Source organism: Aricia agestis, chromosome 9 (assembly GCF_905147365.1).
Source record: "Aricia agestis chromosome 9, ilAriAges1.1, whole genome shotgun sequence".
Lineage (NCBI taxonomy): Eukaryota > Metazoa > Arthropoda > Insecta > Lepidoptera > Lycaenidae > Aricia > Aricia agestis.
The window spans coordinates 9,838,928-9,858,365 of record NC_056414.1 but is presented as its reverse complement, the minus strand read 5'-3'; the positions used below and the strand labels follow the sequence as shown (position 1 = coordinate 9,858,365).

General features: G+C 37.0%; 2 protein-coding genes across 6 annotated transcripts in view; one reads left to right on the top strand and one right to left on the bottom strand.

Annotated features, from left to right (window-relative positions):
- The window catches only part of LOC121730108 (prolow-density lipoprotein receptor-related protein 1-like), a 22,858-nt gene extending 17,235 nt beyond the window's left edge, over nt 1-5,623 (bottom strand). Inside the window, exon 1 of one of the 2 annotated variants that reach the window (XM_042118956.1) lies at nt 5,475-5,623. The gene's annotated coding sequence lies outside the window, so the exon portion shown is untranslated. The remainder of the gene's footprint in view (nt 1-5,474) is intronic. The other variant, XM_042118959.1, reaches the window with a different exon arrangement.
- Nucleotides 1-19,438, top strand: part of LOC121730107 (sphingomyelin phosphodiesterase) — a 22,830-nt gene extending 3,392 nt beyond the window's left edge. The window contains exons 2-13 of one of the 4 annotated variants that reach the window (XM_042118954.1): nt 11,763-11,857; nt 11,941-12,422; nt 13,344-13,575; nt 13,812-13,972; nt 14,098-14,270; nt 14,566-14,760; nt 15,155-15,408; nt 15,566-15,675; nt 16,187-16,371; nt 16,770-16,961; nt 17,747-17,795; nt 18,917-19,438. In XM_042118954.1, coding sequence (XP_041974888.1) covers nt 11,794-11,857; nt 11,941-12,422; nt 13,344-13,575; nt 13,812-13,972; nt 14,098-14,270; nt 14,566-14,760; nt 15,155-15,408; nt 15,566-15,675; nt 16,187-16,371; nt 16,770-16,961; nt 17,747-17,768 — 2,070 coding nt within the window. In that variant the 5' untranslated portion in view covers nt 11,763-11,793 and the 3' untranslated portion in view covers nt 17,769-17,795; nt 18,917-19,438. Of the gene's footprint in view, nt 1-5,291; nt 5,423-11,762; nt 11,858-11,940; nt 12,423-13,343; nt 13,576-13,811; nt 13,973-14,097; nt 14,271-14,565; nt 14,761-15,154; nt 15,409-15,565; nt 15,676-16,186; nt 16,372-16,769; nt 16,966-17,746; nt 17,796-18,916 lie in introns of those variants that run through there. The other 3 variants (XM_042118953.1, XM_042118952.1, XM_042118955.1) reach the window with 3 other exon arrangements.

Below are 19,438 nucleotides of genomic sequence, written 5' to 3'. Positions count from 1 at the left end.
AAAAGTGAAATCGTTTAATACTATCATATACTATGTATTAAAGTTGTTCTTTTGTCTAACGCCTATTGTATTTTAAACAAGACGTGCCTCTTTTCTCACAGTTTTTGTATCCTACATTCATTTCGATGCGTTTCTTTACCGTCGTTAGCTTAAAGAATAAGTAAACATAATCCATACTAATATTATAAACGCGAAAGTATGTCTGCCTGTGTGTTCAAAAAATGTAAGGCATATCAAAAGATATCGGATAATAATAATATAATCTACGTGCTACGGTTCTTATGCTACGCCAATATGCTACGGGCTACGAAATTAAAATCTCTAATAATTAAAATCTTATATAGTACGTAATTATTACTGGAATTCAAACCCCGCGAGTTAGTCACTTTTTAAAATTACATATTGACCAATTTGAAATTTTCATCCAAATAATAAGTATCTATTTTTTATTTAATATGATTATTATAAAGTTTTGTGGCTATCTCGTGGTTTGAACTATAAAATGCACCTTTTTAAAATATTATGTTTTAATTAAGTACACAGTTTGTTAAACTTTATGCAAAAATTCGCATTAAAATAATCATAAAAATTACAATAATATTATTATGTTAAATAAGTGGCTACATTAATTTTATGTAAGTTATCACTTCTAAAAACTAACAAAAATAAATAAGCTGCTATGTTATAAATTATAAGCAGTATAGATAAGTATTAAGTATAGCAATTAGAATAATAAACTTTTTTAAATAAATTACACAGTAGACAGTGCCATAGTTTTAGGTATTTTTATCTAATGTCAATTTTAACCACGACGAGGTGGACATGAAACCATTGAGGATTCGTCGCAAGGAACCCCAAAATGTTATTAACAAACCGCGTCCTCGAAGCACTTTCTTTGGCAATCCAAAAGAGGCTAACGGCGAATTTCGATGAGGTCGGAATAATAAGTGTAGCGACGTGGTATCCACCATATTCCCATACCAAACAGACCGTTAGCAAGCACGACCTGTGCGACCCACTTTAGCACTTCTCCTTGAAATGCATCGAATAGAAATTGAACAATTATGGATGGGACATGTTGCTCTTCGTAGTTCGTACTTATAGTTCTGGCTAATGGATTCTAAATACACTCATTCTGTCGCAGTCGGGGAATGTTGATATTATCCTTAAATTTTATCCTGTTTATTACATAATATTTCAAATAACCTTTCCTTCAACTATTAATTTCAAACATTTTCTTTAATGTCAAAACCATTTACTTACCTAACATTATCTTTTATAACCTGATAAATATATCTGATCTCAACCTTATCAAATACCTATATTGGAAGAAAGGGAAGTATTTTAATTATTACGAGCTTTTGCCCGCGGCTTCGCTCGCGTTAAGTACTATTATATACAAACTTTCATCCCCTATTTTAACCCCTTGGGGTTGGAATTTATCAAAATCCTTTCTTAGCGGATGCCTTCGTCATAACATCTACCTGCATGCAAAATTTCAGCCCGACCCGTCCAGTGTTTTGGGCTGTGCGTTGATAGATCACCATGTCAGTCAGTCACCTTTGAGTTTTATATATATATAGATTTACTCATCGTTACGTGCGTACAGAAAAATATGTGATGAATGATTATTGTTGCATCCAAATATAACTACATCAAATTGCACACAAAAACTTGCTGTTTTTTTGTATCACTATCAGTAAAATGACTTTGTAGAAAGTCATTTTACGTTACATTTTACGTTAGTAGTAACGTTCGCGTTATAAGCATTACACTTATTTGAATTTATATCTGTTTATGAATAAGAATTATACGGGTTATTGAATTGAATATTCAGCTCAATAGAATATTGTGTTGTGAAATGCAATAAAGAAGACAATATACGGGCGTATATAAATAAGCACTCGTCAGTAATGGCTTCGGTTATTGATACATGCAAAGAGGAATACATAAAGCAATCGATTGCACATACAGAGGTGTCGTTATTATCTGTTATATCATAGCTTGTTCTGTTGGAAAAAGAAGGTCGAAGCATATAATCTGGTTTCTTATTGACTACATCTAAAGAACATCTTTGGGGTGGCGACAAAAGAATGAACTATGGGGTCCATTTATAGAGCAGATCACGATTCACGGAAAGGATCATTAGACGTGTGTTTACTATGGCCTCAGTAAACTGTTCACCCAATATTTTTTCCCAACACGCTACATATAAATAACTAGCTGTTGCCCGCGATTTCGTCCGCGTTGACTTAAGTTTATAATTGTTCCCGTACATCGATTGAGTCGTTTACGCGGAAATCAGAAAAACATATTGTGTGGGAACCGCACATTTTTCCGGGACAAAAACCATTCCTTGTCCCAGATTCAAATTAGTACATATCTGGAAATCTCCATGCCAAATTTCATCAAAATAGATTAAATAATTTAGGCGAGAATCATAAAAGTTTATTGTGCGGGAACCGTATATTTTCCGGGATAAAAAGTATCCCTTGTCCTTTCCCGAGACTCAAAGTATCTCCATACCAAATTCCATCAAAATAGATTGAATAGTTTACGCGCAAATCATAAAAGTATATTGTGCAGTAACCGTACATTTTTCCGGGACAAAATGTATCCTATGTTCTTTTACGGGACTCAAAAGTATCTTTATACCAAATTTCAGCAAAATGGGTCCAGCTGCGTATTGCGTAAACGCATGATGTCGTGACCACGCGAAATATAACGTTCCGCGCAGCTTCGCCCGCGTAAATTAGATATTTTACAGACAAATTAGTCCACAAAAAATAGCCTATGATCCTTCATGTGGTCTACTTCTTATCTGTGCCAAATAACAGAATAATTGCTACAGTAGTTCGTGAGATAAGCTCATTCAAATAATTTCCGCCGTTTTTTCCACATTTTCCTCTATTTCTTCGCTCATGTTAGTCTTAACGTGATAAAATATAGCCTATAGCCTGCCTCGATACATGGGCTATCTAAAACCGAAAGAAATTTTCAAATCGGACCAGTAGTTCTTGAGATTAGTGCGTTCAAATAAGCCCTTTCAAATAATTTACCCCATTTTTTCCACATTCTCCTCTATTTCTTCGCTTCCATTAGTCTTAGCATGATAAAATATAGTCTATAGCCTTTTTCGATAAATGGGATATCTAACACTGAAAGAATTTTTCAGATCGGACCAGTAGCTCCTGAGATTAGCGCGTTCAAATAAGCCATTTCAAATAATTTCTCCCGTTTTTTTCACATTTTCCTCTACTTATTCGCTCCTATTAGTTTTAGCGCAATAAAATATAGACTATTGCCTTCCTCGATAAATAGGCTATCTAACACTGAAATAATTTTTCAAATCGGACCAGGAGTTCTTGAGATTAGCGCGTTCAAATAAGCCCTTTCAAATAATTTCCCCCCGTTTTTTCCACACTTTCCTCTACTTCTTCGCTCCTTTTAGTATTAGCGTGATAAAATATAGCCTATAGCCTTCCTCGATAAATGGGCTATCTAACACTGAAAGAATTTTTTAAATCGGACCAGTAGTTCCTGAGATTAGCACGTTCAAACAAACAAACAAACAAACTAACAAACTCTACTGCTTTATAATATTAGTATAGATTAGTATAGATTATTCAATATATTCTTATCATCGTTTAAATCGCTAGGAGGGATACTCAACATTACATAAAAACAAAGTGTAGCCGGTAGCATGCTTCGCATTTCTACGTGTTAACTACCGTTCATACAGTACATAAGACGTACTAAAGATTGAGGATTGGTAACAAACATACAAACTATCATACAGTATGAAGACCGTACTTCGTAGATAATAATGTGTGTTACAACATACTGCATACACCCTGTACATTCGACATTCGACATAAAATATTATGCGTAGTTTGGCCACCTTATGAATATTTTCTTTACTTTCGTAGGCGACTAATGACTAGTTTATTATTCATCTTTACCATGGGATCAGTGGCTTGACTAACGCAAAACCGGGTCTGAAGATTGGCAAAACAGATGTCCAATTTGGTACACAATAAACGACAGTCGATACCTAAACGACAAAACTACAAGAGAACTTTATAGAGTCAAAAAAAGAGACGTATAATATTACGTAAGTAGTGGTAACATTTTTAGTATTAAGATAAAAAAATATGCAGTGCATAAATAATATTGATAACAATACTATAATAGTTATCACTTATTAGCTACATAATAATAACATGTTTGTTTATAGTAAAAGTTTATAATAATAAAATAAATAAATAAATAGTAGAGTCGCCATTGTTGGTAGAGTAAGGCAAGTTTTAATTTCATTTAGCAGTATCACATTTTCTTCTGTTATTTACCACTAGAATGCAGGTAAACAATTAAAGAATCATGGAAAATCTGTAAACCAGACGCGTGTCTGGAAAATTTATAGAGCTCGGAACTACAAGTGGAAAATTAGCAATTAACTACTTTATGAGAATGATTAATTGTGATGTCACATGTTCTTCTTATAAAATACCACTTATGGAGGCATAGGATCTTGTAGAGTCGATAAAACATGCATGCATTACAGTGGGCTTTAGTCGATCTCTGATCGATCAATGTTATAAAGAAATTTAGTTTTCATTTTGCTTCTAAAATTATGATGATCCGTTTTCTCATGAGAAATGTTAGAACGAAAAAAGGTAAAACTAACAAAATAGATTGTTAGTTTTTCCTTCATCTAAATCTCTATCGTCATTGAAGTTCTAACACCACGTAAGTCACTTTTTGCCTATTTGGACGTTTTAATGCATTTCGCTAGAAAATCGGACGACGCATCTTTTTTGCCAATTAGGAACACATATCGGCCACTAAAAACTCGTAAAATAGTTTATAGTAAATCCGCATTATACTCGTAGTATGATATCTATACAAAATTCAATAATTTTTTTGTCTCTACTGAAAAGTTGCTATTTTTGACTAACGTAGTGTTAGAACTTCAACGACGCTATGACATTTTTAGCAAACCTCGACACGACGCTTATTTTTTACCGATAGACATGTCACACGCCTTTAGGAGATTAACACTTAGCAATAACTTATGTTCATTACGTAGCAATTGTTTTGATATCGTTCTAGAAAACGTCATGTCCTATTTCGCTATCTTCTTTTTCGTAAGGTCATTACTTCTTTTATCAATGCTTTAGGTCGGCGGGGTCAATTATCGTCTCATCACACTAAAACGTCAGGACGGCCGAGATGTATATTTCAAGATACAGTGCATTCAAGAGTTTTGTACAGCTTAGTCTACGGATTAGTAAAATTTAATTATCAATTTCATTAAGATTTAAAAAAAAACTTAATTATGTTCGTCCAAATGAATTCAAAATTGTGAGGTTTAAAATCTTGAAAAGTTCGTTACTATTATTGATACAAAAATATTGACTGGGTAAGTAAATATTTGAAGGAGAATTAAATAAATTAAAAAACATCAGACTTACCTAGTTGATTATGGAGATGCTTGCAATTTTAATCACTGATTGACATTACCTAGCAGTGTGTGTACGCTTTGACTCTGACTGGCATCTGATACTATTAATACGACAAACAAAATACTCTTCCGTCTTAGCCGAGGCGCCCTGGACTCCTGAAGTGGAAATCGAGAGAAGCGTCATTTGATTAAATTCGCGCATGAGACAATTGAGATTCGAATAAGTGCTTATTATACTCGTTAATTTCATTTGTTCTCTTTTTTGCATTGGAAGATGTTCTTTGTTGTTTAGTTGCACAATTTTTCTTTCTGATTTTATTTCCATTTTCCCTACATTAATATGTCCTGATATGTGGATGGTAATTTTTGTATTTGATTATGTGTTTTTAACAAAAACTGACTCAGGATCAAATTAAAAAAATATGAAATAAAATTTTGCTTTGGATCATAGTCCACGGCTTGCACCCTTCATGGGAATCCGGTTGCACTCAGCTACTCTCCCGCTCACAATTATTGTAATGAGTTATGAGAGTCGCGTGAATGCAGCCTTGAGAAATATGCACCTCGGGGAAGATGAACGAATATAATAGGAGTGGCATTCCAGCGAGAGTTACAATAGAGCTCTCTGGAGAAAGTGAGTTCGATGAACCAAAGGAAAGTCGAATGGGGGCGCATGTGCTCCTTAAAAAGGAATTAAGTTAATGCGCTTTATGCTAAAACTTTCCAAATTGTGTAACCGCTTATTTATGATATCCTTTCGTATATCTTATAGATAACGATCGAGCTTATATAATTTTAACGCCTCGAAAGAAAGCTGGATTTAAAGAAGGATTACGGTCGGCTTTGAGCTCCGATGACGCACCGTAAATTCTTACGTCGTGTCTACCAGTTTTACTCTACCAGTCACTTTTATTTTTACTCTACCATTATATTTCTACGGTTCGTTCAATTAATCGTACCTATGACAGATTTTTGGCAAAGAAGTAAATTCGCACTCATTAAAACTTCGCTAGGCTCTGAATGCGGCACTGCTCATGCTAGTAATTATTGTTCTTAGAGATAATTTCTAGTGGGTTTTCCTAATGAATTCTAGAGGCTTAAATAAATGCTGCGTAATTAGCTCTAATGTCACTTTCCTCTATTGTGCAACGCGTGCCTTGTGCGCTTCCTACTTATTTGCAAGAAAATCTAAAGACAATAATTGGACGCTGTTAAGCATTCGTGTACTAACCCACACAAAAATTACGTATTGAGTTATGAATGGAGTTATGTTCTGTAGATGATTTAGAACAAGACTGCATTCAAAATTTAACAACAAAAAAATTGTGGGTTAGGACACTAATGCTTAACAGCGACCAATTATGAATCAGTGAATTTTAATAAAATCTAAGGACTGATAAATGCATGAATCTACGGTATGGAACATAAAGTATAAACGAAAGAATTTAGGTTATTTATTGCCCGTAGTTGCATTGTTTTGTTTATCAATTAGGTAGGTATGAGGTAAATAATGTATTATAGGGGCATACCTAATACAAGCGTACATGCCTATCTTATGTGAACTGTTTTGCAGTGCATGCTTTGGGTATTTGAACATAAAATATAAATTATTTTTTACTTCATTGTTTACTCAATTGTTATGAGAGTAGAATCTGACTTAGAATCTGTCATCTGTGGTAAAATCGGCGTTTACCCGTTATTCTGCAGTGACCGCCTTTCGTGGACTGGGTCATAGGTTCATAGTCCGTTCCGTGTCAAAGACGACGGTGTTACATATTCTCTTGTAGACCGTGGTCCGTGGCTCCCATTATATTTATATCTGTTAAAAAAAAAATAGATTTTCGCTGCTGGCAAACCCTCGTTATGACAGCATTCCATCGGAATACTTTTCTTTCGGGATGTTGCAACCATGACCTATGTGTTAACCCAGAGCCTATATTCTACTGTCAAGCCAAATTTAATCAAAATCTTTTCTGTACCTAGGCGCTACAAACATACATTCTTACAAACTTTGCTTTATAAGTGTGATGTTGATGATGTGCACACATTTGACATTAATTGATATGTTTGTGGATTCTTTTGTTACTACTTCTGCTTAAAATTTATATTCTAGTTCTTTCATGCATAATTGGTGTTAAAATGTGCAGTGTCGATGTCCCCTTCTCCAATATTCTAGTCCTCATAAATAGTCAAAGAACAGTCTCAGCTTGCTACTATTGTATCGCTGTGCGAAAGGAAACACTCATTATCCAGTCCACGTACACCGGTCTTGGCAGTCCCGTGTTCGGGTAATACGCCTACAAACCTGTTTCTTTTCCTAAGTTTATTATAGAAATCTGCACTAGTGAAAACGTGGCATTTTCACTTGGCTCTTGTAAACACTCGCGCCTAACAACGAACTATGTATTCAACACAGAGTAAGTTGTACAAAATCGATACTGTATGTCTGTCTACCTGTTACCTGCTGTCATGTCACTTAAACCGATGACCTAATTTGGATGACATTTGGTATGGAGTTAATTGTACAGTGTTTCTGAGTTCCTGAAATAGACGTACAATAAGTTCGGTTCCTGTGCAATAAACATCGAGTATTGATATTGTATTTCCGTCTGTTTCGATGATCAGTCAGATCAACTGAATCACATATTATTTTTCTTTTGAAAGGCTGAGAAAGCTATTGCGAATTTTTTTAATAAAAAAAATCAGGGTTCAGAGTAAAAGCTGGCGAATTCACTGCTTTGTTATTTTCACTTTTTTATATTAATTAATATTGACAACATTTAATGGAGGACATTAAAGTAAACTTCCGAGTGAAAGTGGATATATGATGAAGCAATTATTTTCCTCTTCGACGAAAGTACAATGAGTAAGCCATACAACACTTCTCAGTAGTTGCGAAGTTTTGAATTTGATATGTGCTCCTACCAAGAAGCAGTGGAAAAACAGCTCTTCTTTTTATTAGACAGTTCAAAGAAATTTGCATAAGTGATTCTAAGATTTAAGCAATAACATTATTTGATTATTTTTTTACTTAATACGGTTCCTAACATTAATATCTTTTAAGTTCCAATACATTTGATAAAACCATGTTAAGTGTTTTTCTTAGAACCATCAAAGTAATCGGAGAAGACAAACCTACTAGTAATTCAATACTAGGAAATAATATAATAATAACACTACACCTGAAGCCACTCACACCTACAGCTACCGTATTGCTTTTAGCCTATAGAGTTAACTTAAGCGTTAAGCTGGAATCTTATGTAATTTAAATAATAAAAAATTAAGAACGCTACAAAAGAAATCATCAGAAACTGCTTTATTTTACAGGTGTTAGAAGTTCCGTTTTTGAAAATGTAGAGATAGAGAAGGTGTGCAGTGTGCGATACAATGTTATAAAAATATATTCATAAGGTACCATCGTCTACAGCCTTAATCTTAGATGTTTTAGAATCCAAGGGTATGCTTTAAATGATTACCATTAAGCTTTACCTAACTCTATTATATTCGTATTATCTCCAATGCAGACCAAGGTAGAGATTATAACACTTTATAGTTTAAAGTTAAACTTACTCTACAACAGTTATAGCCTAAAGAATTTCACTATTTTTTATTCTCTAATGACTAATGAGTGACTAGTTGACTACGCTTATTCCGACAAAATTTTCCAGTGCTCGACCATTTAACTGGTAGTTTGAAAGAATGATGTCCCTGTCTCTGCTTTATGCTGGATTGGATACTTCTTCATTGGAATAGATGTGGCTGGAGTTTGACAGGTGTGGGTTGCAGTTGCAGCGATCAGTGTATGAGCAACCACCGTCACTTTCTTTAAAACGGAGTCAATGAAGCGAGGAGAAAGTGCGACCCCACGTCCGTGTATGTAAAAACGCTGAATCATACAAAAAACGTAATAGCTATTCTGTTCTTGCGCAATCTTTTTTATTTGTTTGATCTTTTTTTGCTGTCATGCGTGTTGTAATTCAACAATATACTGTGATTAGAGCTGATTTTACGAGAATAGGCGCTTGTGAAATAAATACATGATTCTAAAAAACCTGTGCACCGCAGCCTTATAAACCGACTTTAAAAAAGGAGGAGATTTCTCAATTCCGTCGTATATATGTTTTTTTTTATTTTATTTGAATAAGCTAGATCTATTGTTCGCACAAATATTTGTACCTACTTTACTATATTATGGCTCTACAATTTTGTTAAAGACAGACCAATGTAAGCGATAATAGAACATGTAGATGGTCATATATTCCTCCATTAATTGAGTTTATATATTATTGCAATACAATGGTGATAATATGAGATGGCAATCAGTGTTATCCATCATAGCCGTAACTCCTAAGTGGAATACGCTAACAAACTAGTATGCTTGTTGTAAGCAAAAATGTGTAATGTATTGCGAGTATTGCGATACGGGCTAGCGATGGTAGTAATGATTGCCATTATATGACAAAACAACAAACATTGTTTAAATGTCATTGATACCGTGATAACAGACCATTCGTTATGCGAGTATAGAAGCCAAACGCAGCATTATTTTATTGTTTTATTCCAAGACACACATTGCTCACGCGATCTAGGTGTACTGCACGTGATGCGCATTGGCTGTTGTTATTTTGTTCAATCAAACAATAAAGTTGAATATCCTTTATAACATGTCCACGTCTCCACGAGAGTGTTTGGCGTTTGCACTCAATCAAGATTATTGTTTTGAAATTAATATTCTGTTAGTTATGAACTTAAATTCAATTTTCAATGTATAACCAAGATAACAATTATTTGAATTTTATGGTAAGTAACAATCTTATTGGCCTCATCTACTACAGATTCTAGCTTTCAACAAAATATATCATTTACAACGTTTCTTTATAAGTTTACAATCAAAGAGGTGTTTTAATGAATCATTTATTAAAGTTTCGGATATTTATTGTTATGTTACTTACAGCCTTTAAACTTTTAAGTCGACTATTTAACTTGACCTACTTTCACTAGGACTTTAGGTCGTTCGGAACTTCTTAAATATTAATTCATCGAGGATTGAATAATTTTATGACACATTTTATGGATGCCACTTTTATAACCTTATGCTATTTAACTGTATACAATAATTTCAATGCTAAGGAAAGCTCATATAGAAAGGCTCTCGACTTTCTATTCGGATTTCGGGCTCTATCACGGACAAAAATTAAATGTCATCAATTTTATACAACGAAGAATTTATTTCAATGAGTATTTTTATTACTTATTAGTTTTTACATTAAAGGTGCCCAGTTTTATGATATCTATACAGCATGACTGGTGAGACAACTCGGTACTCAATTCTCATTTTAATTATGTAATAAAATTAGGTACTTAATTTTTGACCAAATTTCCCTTTAAATAAATGAATCATTTAATAATAAATAATAATAATAATAGTACGAAAGTATGTGTCTGTCTATTACCTCTTCACGCCCAAACCGTTGTTGTACCGATTTTTGGTATGGATATAATATGATATTTTAAGTCCCGTGAAAAGACATAGGATGGTTTTTACCCCGGAAAAATCGCGCGATTTATAAATTTTGGCATAACGGGGTTGCGGCAAAGACGTCTATTTAAATAGAACTCTTTGGGTTGCGGGCGTCATCTAGCTATTTATAAATGCGAAAATGTTCAGTCTGTTACCAGTGTTATTCACGCTTAAAATGTTTAATCGGTTTAGATTAAATTTTGCATACAGGATGGATTCTTTGAAAGCCGGAAAATTGTAACTGAAGTTATCGTGTTTCTTTCCATTGAACATACTAAAACACTGTCGCAAATTATAGTACCGTTGTTAAAATATTGTGGGTTAGTGGTTCAGCAGTACTTTTGTGGGTCGTAATGGTGTCGCCGACCATCAAGCGTCTGGACTTATTGTTATGGCTGTTGATAAATAAATGTTCATCGTCATTCGTCACTGCGCAATTTTTAAATTGCTATAGTGATTTTAATGAATTCTATAATCGAATTTTGTGTCAGCTGTAAAAAGGAATGCTTTTAAGTTCGAAAGCCAATTCTCAAGTTTAGTATTAGGCTTTATTTCTAACATAATATTATTCTAACTCGGAATCGGAAAGGAATTTAACCTTAGATGTTAGACATTAATTATTAGAAGGAATAATTTCTAATTTACCACTACCTATATAGTATTTGCACTTCTTCTCTGAAAGTATAGGTAGGTACACAATTTGTAATTTTTAACTATACGGAACAACTATTTCGTAATGTAAAGTTTCATTAAAAATTTGTTTTCTTAAATTTACAGATAATCTTCAATTGGCCTTCACCACATCGTTATGATTATCAGGATACCATGGCTTCTTCAACTAGTGCTAGCTTTCCAAATTATTACGACATTAGGTAAGAAGCCGTAAGACTCAAAGAAATGTACAACTTGAATGCGATTTAACATAGTTAAACTGTCAACGATTCCTAATTCGCAGGTAACCCCATATTCCTTCAAGAATCGGGCCGCAATATAAGACCCGTGATAAAATGGCGGCCACCCATAGACACTTGGGACTGGAACGAGACTCCCCGCAACAACGAGCCCTTCTTCACACCCTCCAACTTCACGCACAAACTCCCACCCTCGGCCAACGAGACCGAGCTCATCGCTCACATGACGGCCCTCAAGAGGAACTACTCTCGCCTCCTCTGGGACAGCGACAAGAGCTCGAATCTCCCGCTGTTCGTGGAAAAGGCGCTCAAGTTGCTAAACTTGAAACAGGTTTACTACGAAGTGGAACACTCGGTTATGTCGAAGGTGTCCTGCACCGCGTGCAAGGCCGGCGCCGGGCTGTTGCAACACTACATGCGGCTCGGCAAGAGCAAGGAGGAAATCAACAAGATGATCTACCAGTTTTGCGTCTCACTCAAGATACAGTCGGCTCGAGTTTGCGAGGGCATCACCAGATTGTTTGGGGTATGTTCAATGTTCATGTTTTTAAAAATTTCAAAATACTTTAAATCACGCTTACGCTGTGTTTCGCCGAGTGAGTGAGTTTACCGGAGGCCCGATCCCCTCCCCTATTCCCTTCCCTACCCTCCCCTATTCCCTTCCCTTCCCATCTCTACCCTCCCCTATTAGTTATTACCCTATTCCCTCTTAAAAGGCCGGCAACGCACCTGCAGCTCTTCTGATGCTGCGAGTGTCCATGGGCGACGGAAGTTGCTTTCCATCAGGTGACCCGTTTGCTCGCTTGCCCCCTTATTTCATAAAAAAAAAAAAAAAAAAAAACAAATCAGAGATTTTCGAAGGTCTTCGGAACCATATGGGTGTTCATCTGAACCAAATGCGGGTAGTCCTAGCTATGTGTGTTATTACATAAAATGGAAAGTTATTTAAGTTCGATTATCTAAAAACTTTGAGAACTTATACATCCGTCACAGGTCACAAGTTCACAACGTACGTAACATCCGGTTTCTGTATCTTCATTTCCTATTCTCAGTATAGTATTCGAGGAAGTCTAGGAACACGTATGAGAAGTTCCTAGCCATTATAGTTTGAATGGCCTGCTAAAACAATAGACCAGTAGAATTGTGTACGTCTTGACTGTTAATAGCGTGCCGCACGCGACTAATGTGAACAGTCAACTTTATTATCCTTTGTATCATTCTCTCTAATATGTCTGTGTTGCAAAGGTTTTGCGTACTGAATAAAGAATTTGGTATGCGTCACGGAAGGATGGAAGCGAAGAAACATTGTTGACTAAAACTCGCTAGGTTCAATACTAAATGAGGTTTTAGATTTTGTCAACAGCCCAACTATAAGCAACAGCTTGGTTACAGATCTAAACGCAAAGATTCTTAATTGAATAATTAATGGTTTTTATTGAAATTTCAGAGCGAGGTAGTGTATGTTCTCAAACGCATCACCATCGGGCCGGATGAGATCTGCAGTTTCGTGATCGGAGACGCTTGCGGTGACGTCTACAACCCCTACCACGAGTGGGAGGTGTCCTTCCCTCCAGTCCCGAAGCCAGCCTTGCGCGCCTTCGAAGCGCCGATGGACAAAGCACCCACATTCAAAGTTCTTCAAATATCGGACACGCATTTCGATCCCTACTACGCTGAAGGTTGGTAATCAAGGTTCCTCTGTTTACGTGGCGCGTGCTGCTAATTGGACGCATGTGTTACTCTGCCTTTCTAAGTTTGTAATTAAAAGGCTGTGAGTAAGGAATATAATTATTAAGCTTAGCATATCATTCATATATCATGATATATCGGAAATCAATTATGTACAATGGGTCACAAAGCAACTCAGGTAACACATGAGGGTAGTTAGTTATTTTTGTCTTCTATCCCATTCCAGGTGCTAACGCAGAATGCAACGAGCCGCTATGCTGCCGGGCATCAAGTGGACCAGCGTTAACGCCTGGAGATGGCGCCGGTCGATGGGGCGACTACAGGAAGTGTGATACACCGAAGCGAACTATCGATCATATGCTCAAGCATATTGCTGATACCCATACCGTAAGTGACACCTTTCGTTCATAAGATGTTACGAAAAAATCTGGGCTGGACTGCAGCAATCTAAGGATAGGTAATTTTGTGTTATTTTTCCTTAGTTACTAATCTTCTTAACGATCCCATTACAGGATATCGATTACATCTTATGGACTGGAGATTTACCACCCCACGATGTATGGAATCAGACGAAGGAAGAGAATTTGAAGGTTCTGCAAGAAACCGTAGCGCAAATGTCCGATATGTTCCCCGGTGTTCCGATATTCCCTGCGCTGGGAAACCACGAGTCGTCTCCAGTCAATAGGTAAGATTGTATAATTTACTCAAACGGTTCGTTACATGATGAGCTATTCAAGTCAAAATGGGAGGCCCAAGAAAGAAAAAAACATTAGGGGAGGCTAAGTTCCTTCACGTATATTCTAGATGGGGTTCTTCAAACGATTCTATGGCGAAGGGCATAGAGATAAGAATTTATACACCCTTCTTAAAATAATTTATTCTAAACCACAGACAAACACGGCTCACTATCTAGATAAAATCTGAACATGTTGAACCGGTACACCTACAACTGATTCAAACACTCACCCATTATCTTCCAGCTTTCCACCTCCATACATCTCGTCGCCGGAGTCCAACATCGCCTGGCTGTACGACGAGCTGGATGCGCAGTGGCGACGCTGGCTGCCGGCGGGCGTGTCCCACACGGTGCGTCGCGGCGCGTTCTACTCTGTGCTCGTCCGCCCCGGCTTCCGCATCATATCGCTCAACATGAACTACTGCAACAATAAGAACTGGTAATACCACAACTCACAATTCGAGAAATAGTCCTTTGAAACGCTTTAAAGGTTTATCGTCTAGTTTACATAACTATTAGGCATTACTTTGAGGGAAATTTTTCCTACTCCTACTTCTCGATTGATTGATTTCATTGCGGTTCCCAAGACAGATTTGACCCTCGAGCACACCTGAGATTGTATTAAAAAGTAATTTTTGTAACAACTATTGGTATGGCCGCTGCACAGAAGTTGCAGTGGAGAGAATGTATGGTGGGCAATTTGCCCGTTACTTTCTAAAACATAGCCGCTAACTACTTACATAATAATTATTAGCAGCCTAAATTCTCGTTCGTTTCTGATTTCATCTGTTTTCTTGCTGTATTCTAATGCGATAAATAAACATTATTTTCAGGTGGCTGTTGCTGAACAGTACGGACCCAGCTACGGAGTTGCAGTGGCTGATATACGAGCTGCAGTCTGCGGAGTTCAGCGGGGAGAAGGTCCACATCATCGGGCACATACCGCCGGGCCACTCCGACTGTCTCAAAGTGTGGAGTAGAAACTACTACGCCATAATAAACCGCTACGAATCCACGATAACTGCGCAGTTCTTTGGACACACGCATTTTGACGAGTTCGAAGTGTTTTACGATCAAAATGATTTAGGTAGGTAGAGTGCTTCTTACTCAGAATGAATGATTCACAGTCCACAAGTGATACTATTAAAATCTTAACGACTGACGCCATCATTGTCTCCAATTGATTTCAGAGTAAGTGTCTATCATAATATTGGCAAACATTTACTAATAGACCCTATTTTCAGGGCGGCCTACGAGTATTGCTTATGTTGGTCCATCGGTCTCGCCGTACTACGATTTGAACCTCGGCTATCGAATATACTACGTAGACGGAGATCACGAATCGACGACAAGAGTAAGTATGAACCCTTTTCACCTGCTCTATCTTTTGCTCCTAATAAATAATACTGACTTACTACGATGGCTCAGCGACCCAAAGTGGATGTTGGCCTCCGACACGAGTAATTAATTAAAAGGTTAAAATATGAATATTTATATTATTATACCCATGGGCGTACCCAGGTTCTGGGCCAGGGGGGGGGGGGGGGGGCAAATTATCCAGGTTCTGGTGCCAGGGGGGGGCAAATCAGATTTTTCATAAGCTATGTGTTTATAAAGAATAAAAAATTTATCATTTTTAGTTGTAAAAATATTGTATTGCAAACAAATGGCAAACATTCGTTCTTAATTTTTAATTTTTATAGATAAAAGTACTAGATAATATACTTAGTAGGAACGTCAACATGATCCAGGGGGGGCAGCTGCCGCCCCCCTGCCCCCCCCCCCCCTCGGTACGCCCATGATTATACCTAAGTACTGACCCAATCTTGGACAAATAACAACACTTATCAATATTTTTATTCCAGTTAGTAGTAGACCACGAGACTTGGATAATGAATCTGAAGGAGGCGAACCTGTTCGGTTACCCGATATGGTACAAGCTGTACTCCGCGCGCTCCGCATACATGATGCCGTCGCTGCGACCCCAGGACTGGGACAAGTTCATAGACGAGATGACCTCGAAGGAGGACGTGTTTAATTTATACCACAAGTGAGGGCATTTACATTATAGCAACAGATAGACCTGAGACCACCGTCCATCGGGCCTTGTACATACTTTTAAGCTGTTTGTGCTTTCAAGCTGTTTGTTAAAATAAGTATTAAGAGATAGATACCTTCAGAAATAAATTGAAAACAACCAGTAGAAGTATGGGTGCTGGACGCTGGCAGTGACTTCTGTACTCGCCGTGAAGAAGTTTGTTACTCGTTTGGCATCGAAATAGTTTCAGTAGTAAGGCACTAGCGCGCTGCTTTGATCCCACATAAATTGCTATGTTATGTACTTTATAAAGAGTAATCACAATATTAACAAGCTAGCTAGCTCAAACTCTACACTGAATCGCAGTCTTATAGTTGCCAAAGATATTAATTATAAAATTACCTTTCCAGACATTACTGGAAGAACAGTCCCCGTCGCGGCACGTGCGACGGCGAGTGTCGCAAGCGGCTGATCTGCGACGCGCGGTCCGGCCGCTCGCACGACCGCCGCGCGCTGTGCGGACACATCGAGGCGCGGATAGATGGCGCCACCCCCGCGCCGCAGACGTGGCGCGCGTGGCTCTACAACGGCCTCTCTGTTTCGTAAGTTTTCCTAGTAAATCAAATGTAAAGACAGTGTTCCTAGTAAATCACCGAAATGACATGCTAAGGCCGTATTCATAGTTCATACTCAACATGATCAATGTAAAGCTCAAAATTATAATGGCTTAGGCCGGTTTTATCGTTAGGCGTTTCGGCAGCGCCATTGGAGCGCCACGCGTTCGAAGATGTATGGGGGTAGTAGTTGCGTTCGTCCGTTCGTTCGTTACATCTTCGAACGCGCGCGCTCTAACGGCGCTGCCGAAACGCTTAACGATAAAACCAGCCTTACATTGTGCCTTTGGCAAATACTTCATTAGTAAATTTTTAAATTTCTTCGATGTCAAAATTTACCAATGCACAATAACTACCGATGTCAAAATTTTCCTACTCTGTGCTAAACTCTCTGAATATGGTAACAATTTAATTTCCTTATTCAGGGGCTAAACGGCTAAACGAGAACAGCAATTTTTACTAAATTTTTATTCTACCCACACACTACAGATTTCCTAACGATTAGTCGGGCCTGAAAGAAAATAAAGTTTGGGCTAGCTAGTATCTTCAGTATCTTCTAGAATCTAGCTGAATATCATCTTTATGATCTCTAATTTAATGATTGAGTATTAGATAGAGAATTATTAAATTAGAGGCGAAAAATCTTTTTGTAAATAAAAGTTCTGGTGTTGGCCCTAACTATTAAGCTATCACAATCTAAATTCTAAACTCTACCTATAACAAAATAAGCACTTATAAAAACTTTGTATATAATATGGTATATTTTCCCACAGACCTAGCGTTCAACAAGTATAACGGTGGTGGAATCCTAATTAAATGAAGGTTTGTAAATTAAGGCTTTGTAAATAATACTTGCCACTATCGCATGAAATGACTGCATGTATTTAAATAACGAAAATCCTATTACTAATACAAAATCAATGCGTATACAGACGTTATGGTTATACAATGTTTAGTCCTCGTCTGATTTGTTAGCACTTAAAAATCACGTCTTGACAAACTATATTTACTTAGGTTACTAAGTAGGCAGTAGGTACTGCACGATAGCTGCAGGTATATTCGTGTGCAAGTAAGACCACTAGCGCGTGAGTAAATGTGCGAAATTTTAAGGCCGGTATAAATAGTCAGTACTTAAGATGCGACCCGGTCTCAAGACGCGGTTCGGCTCTGTGATTGGTCCAAATTTTGACTTGAGACCGAGATGCATCTTGAGTACTGACTATTTATACCAGCCTACGTGTTGCACGACCTCCATTTACATATAATATGTATTATCAGACTTTATGTAGTAAAAACGAAGAGGTGAGAGTTGAGACGTAATAACTTACGTCTCACCTCTTCGTGCAACACGTAAAATTTCGTACATTCACTCACGCGCTACTGGTCTTACTTGCACACGAATATACCTACAGCTATCGTGAATCATATATTATGTACGAGTGTAAACGGGAAAGCACAATTTACACTATTTTACGTGCTACGCGACCGTTCTAAAGACGGTGATAACAAAACATTCAAAGCAGACATTGAATAGAGAATATTTCGCAAAAGTCGGAGCAGAGGGCCTTACTAGCACATACAGTAAAAATCCGGTTGCACACTTCATATTGACAGAAACGTTGTCAAACGTCGAACAAAACTTTTTGTTTACTGGCTGTGCTGGTGCTGCATGAAAACATCATTTGCAGTACAGCTCGACAAGGCTTTAAATGAACGTGGATGACATTGACGGGAGCGCTGCTGGTAAACGAGAACTGTCAAACACATGTCAAAAATGACGTTTTTGTATGATAGAAGCGTTTATTTCCTTTTCTCGCCACGTTCATATAAAGCCTTGTCAGTTGTCGAACTGTAATAGATATAATATTATTAAACTGTCATAGATCGATAATAATTTCTATTGCATAATGTTAGGAACTGTCTAACGGATAATTGTTTTACAGGATGTCAATGATAATGCAAATACCTCAAGTGGCCTATCAAATACCAAAGTTTGTATTAGGACTCGGCTGACCAAGCAATCCCAAGACCCGCAATTAAGACACAGTGACGCCGTTATTGAAGCTGCAATAGAACAAAGTAATTTAAACGTTTAACAATAATATGTACCTTTTAAAATACCTGTTATTTATATTATTCTATTGTCATTTAAATGAACAGAACCCTCTCACTTATAAAGATGTTTACCTACGCGTATAACTATTCAAGGTAGATACGCTAAATTTGTCAATCATGCGACTTTTTCAAAGCGACAGACGAAGACATTAGACCTTGTATTGTTAATCGTAGTAAGTATAAAATATTCAGAGTCAAGTAAAGTCAATTATTGTAGTTATTGTTATAGATAGCCATTGAAAATAATAATGTCCTAGCCACCTGACAAAATTGATTTTTGATTAGTATTGTAAATAATTTTAATTGTAATTTATAATGTAAGTAGTAATAAAAGTCTTATATTTTTGTCA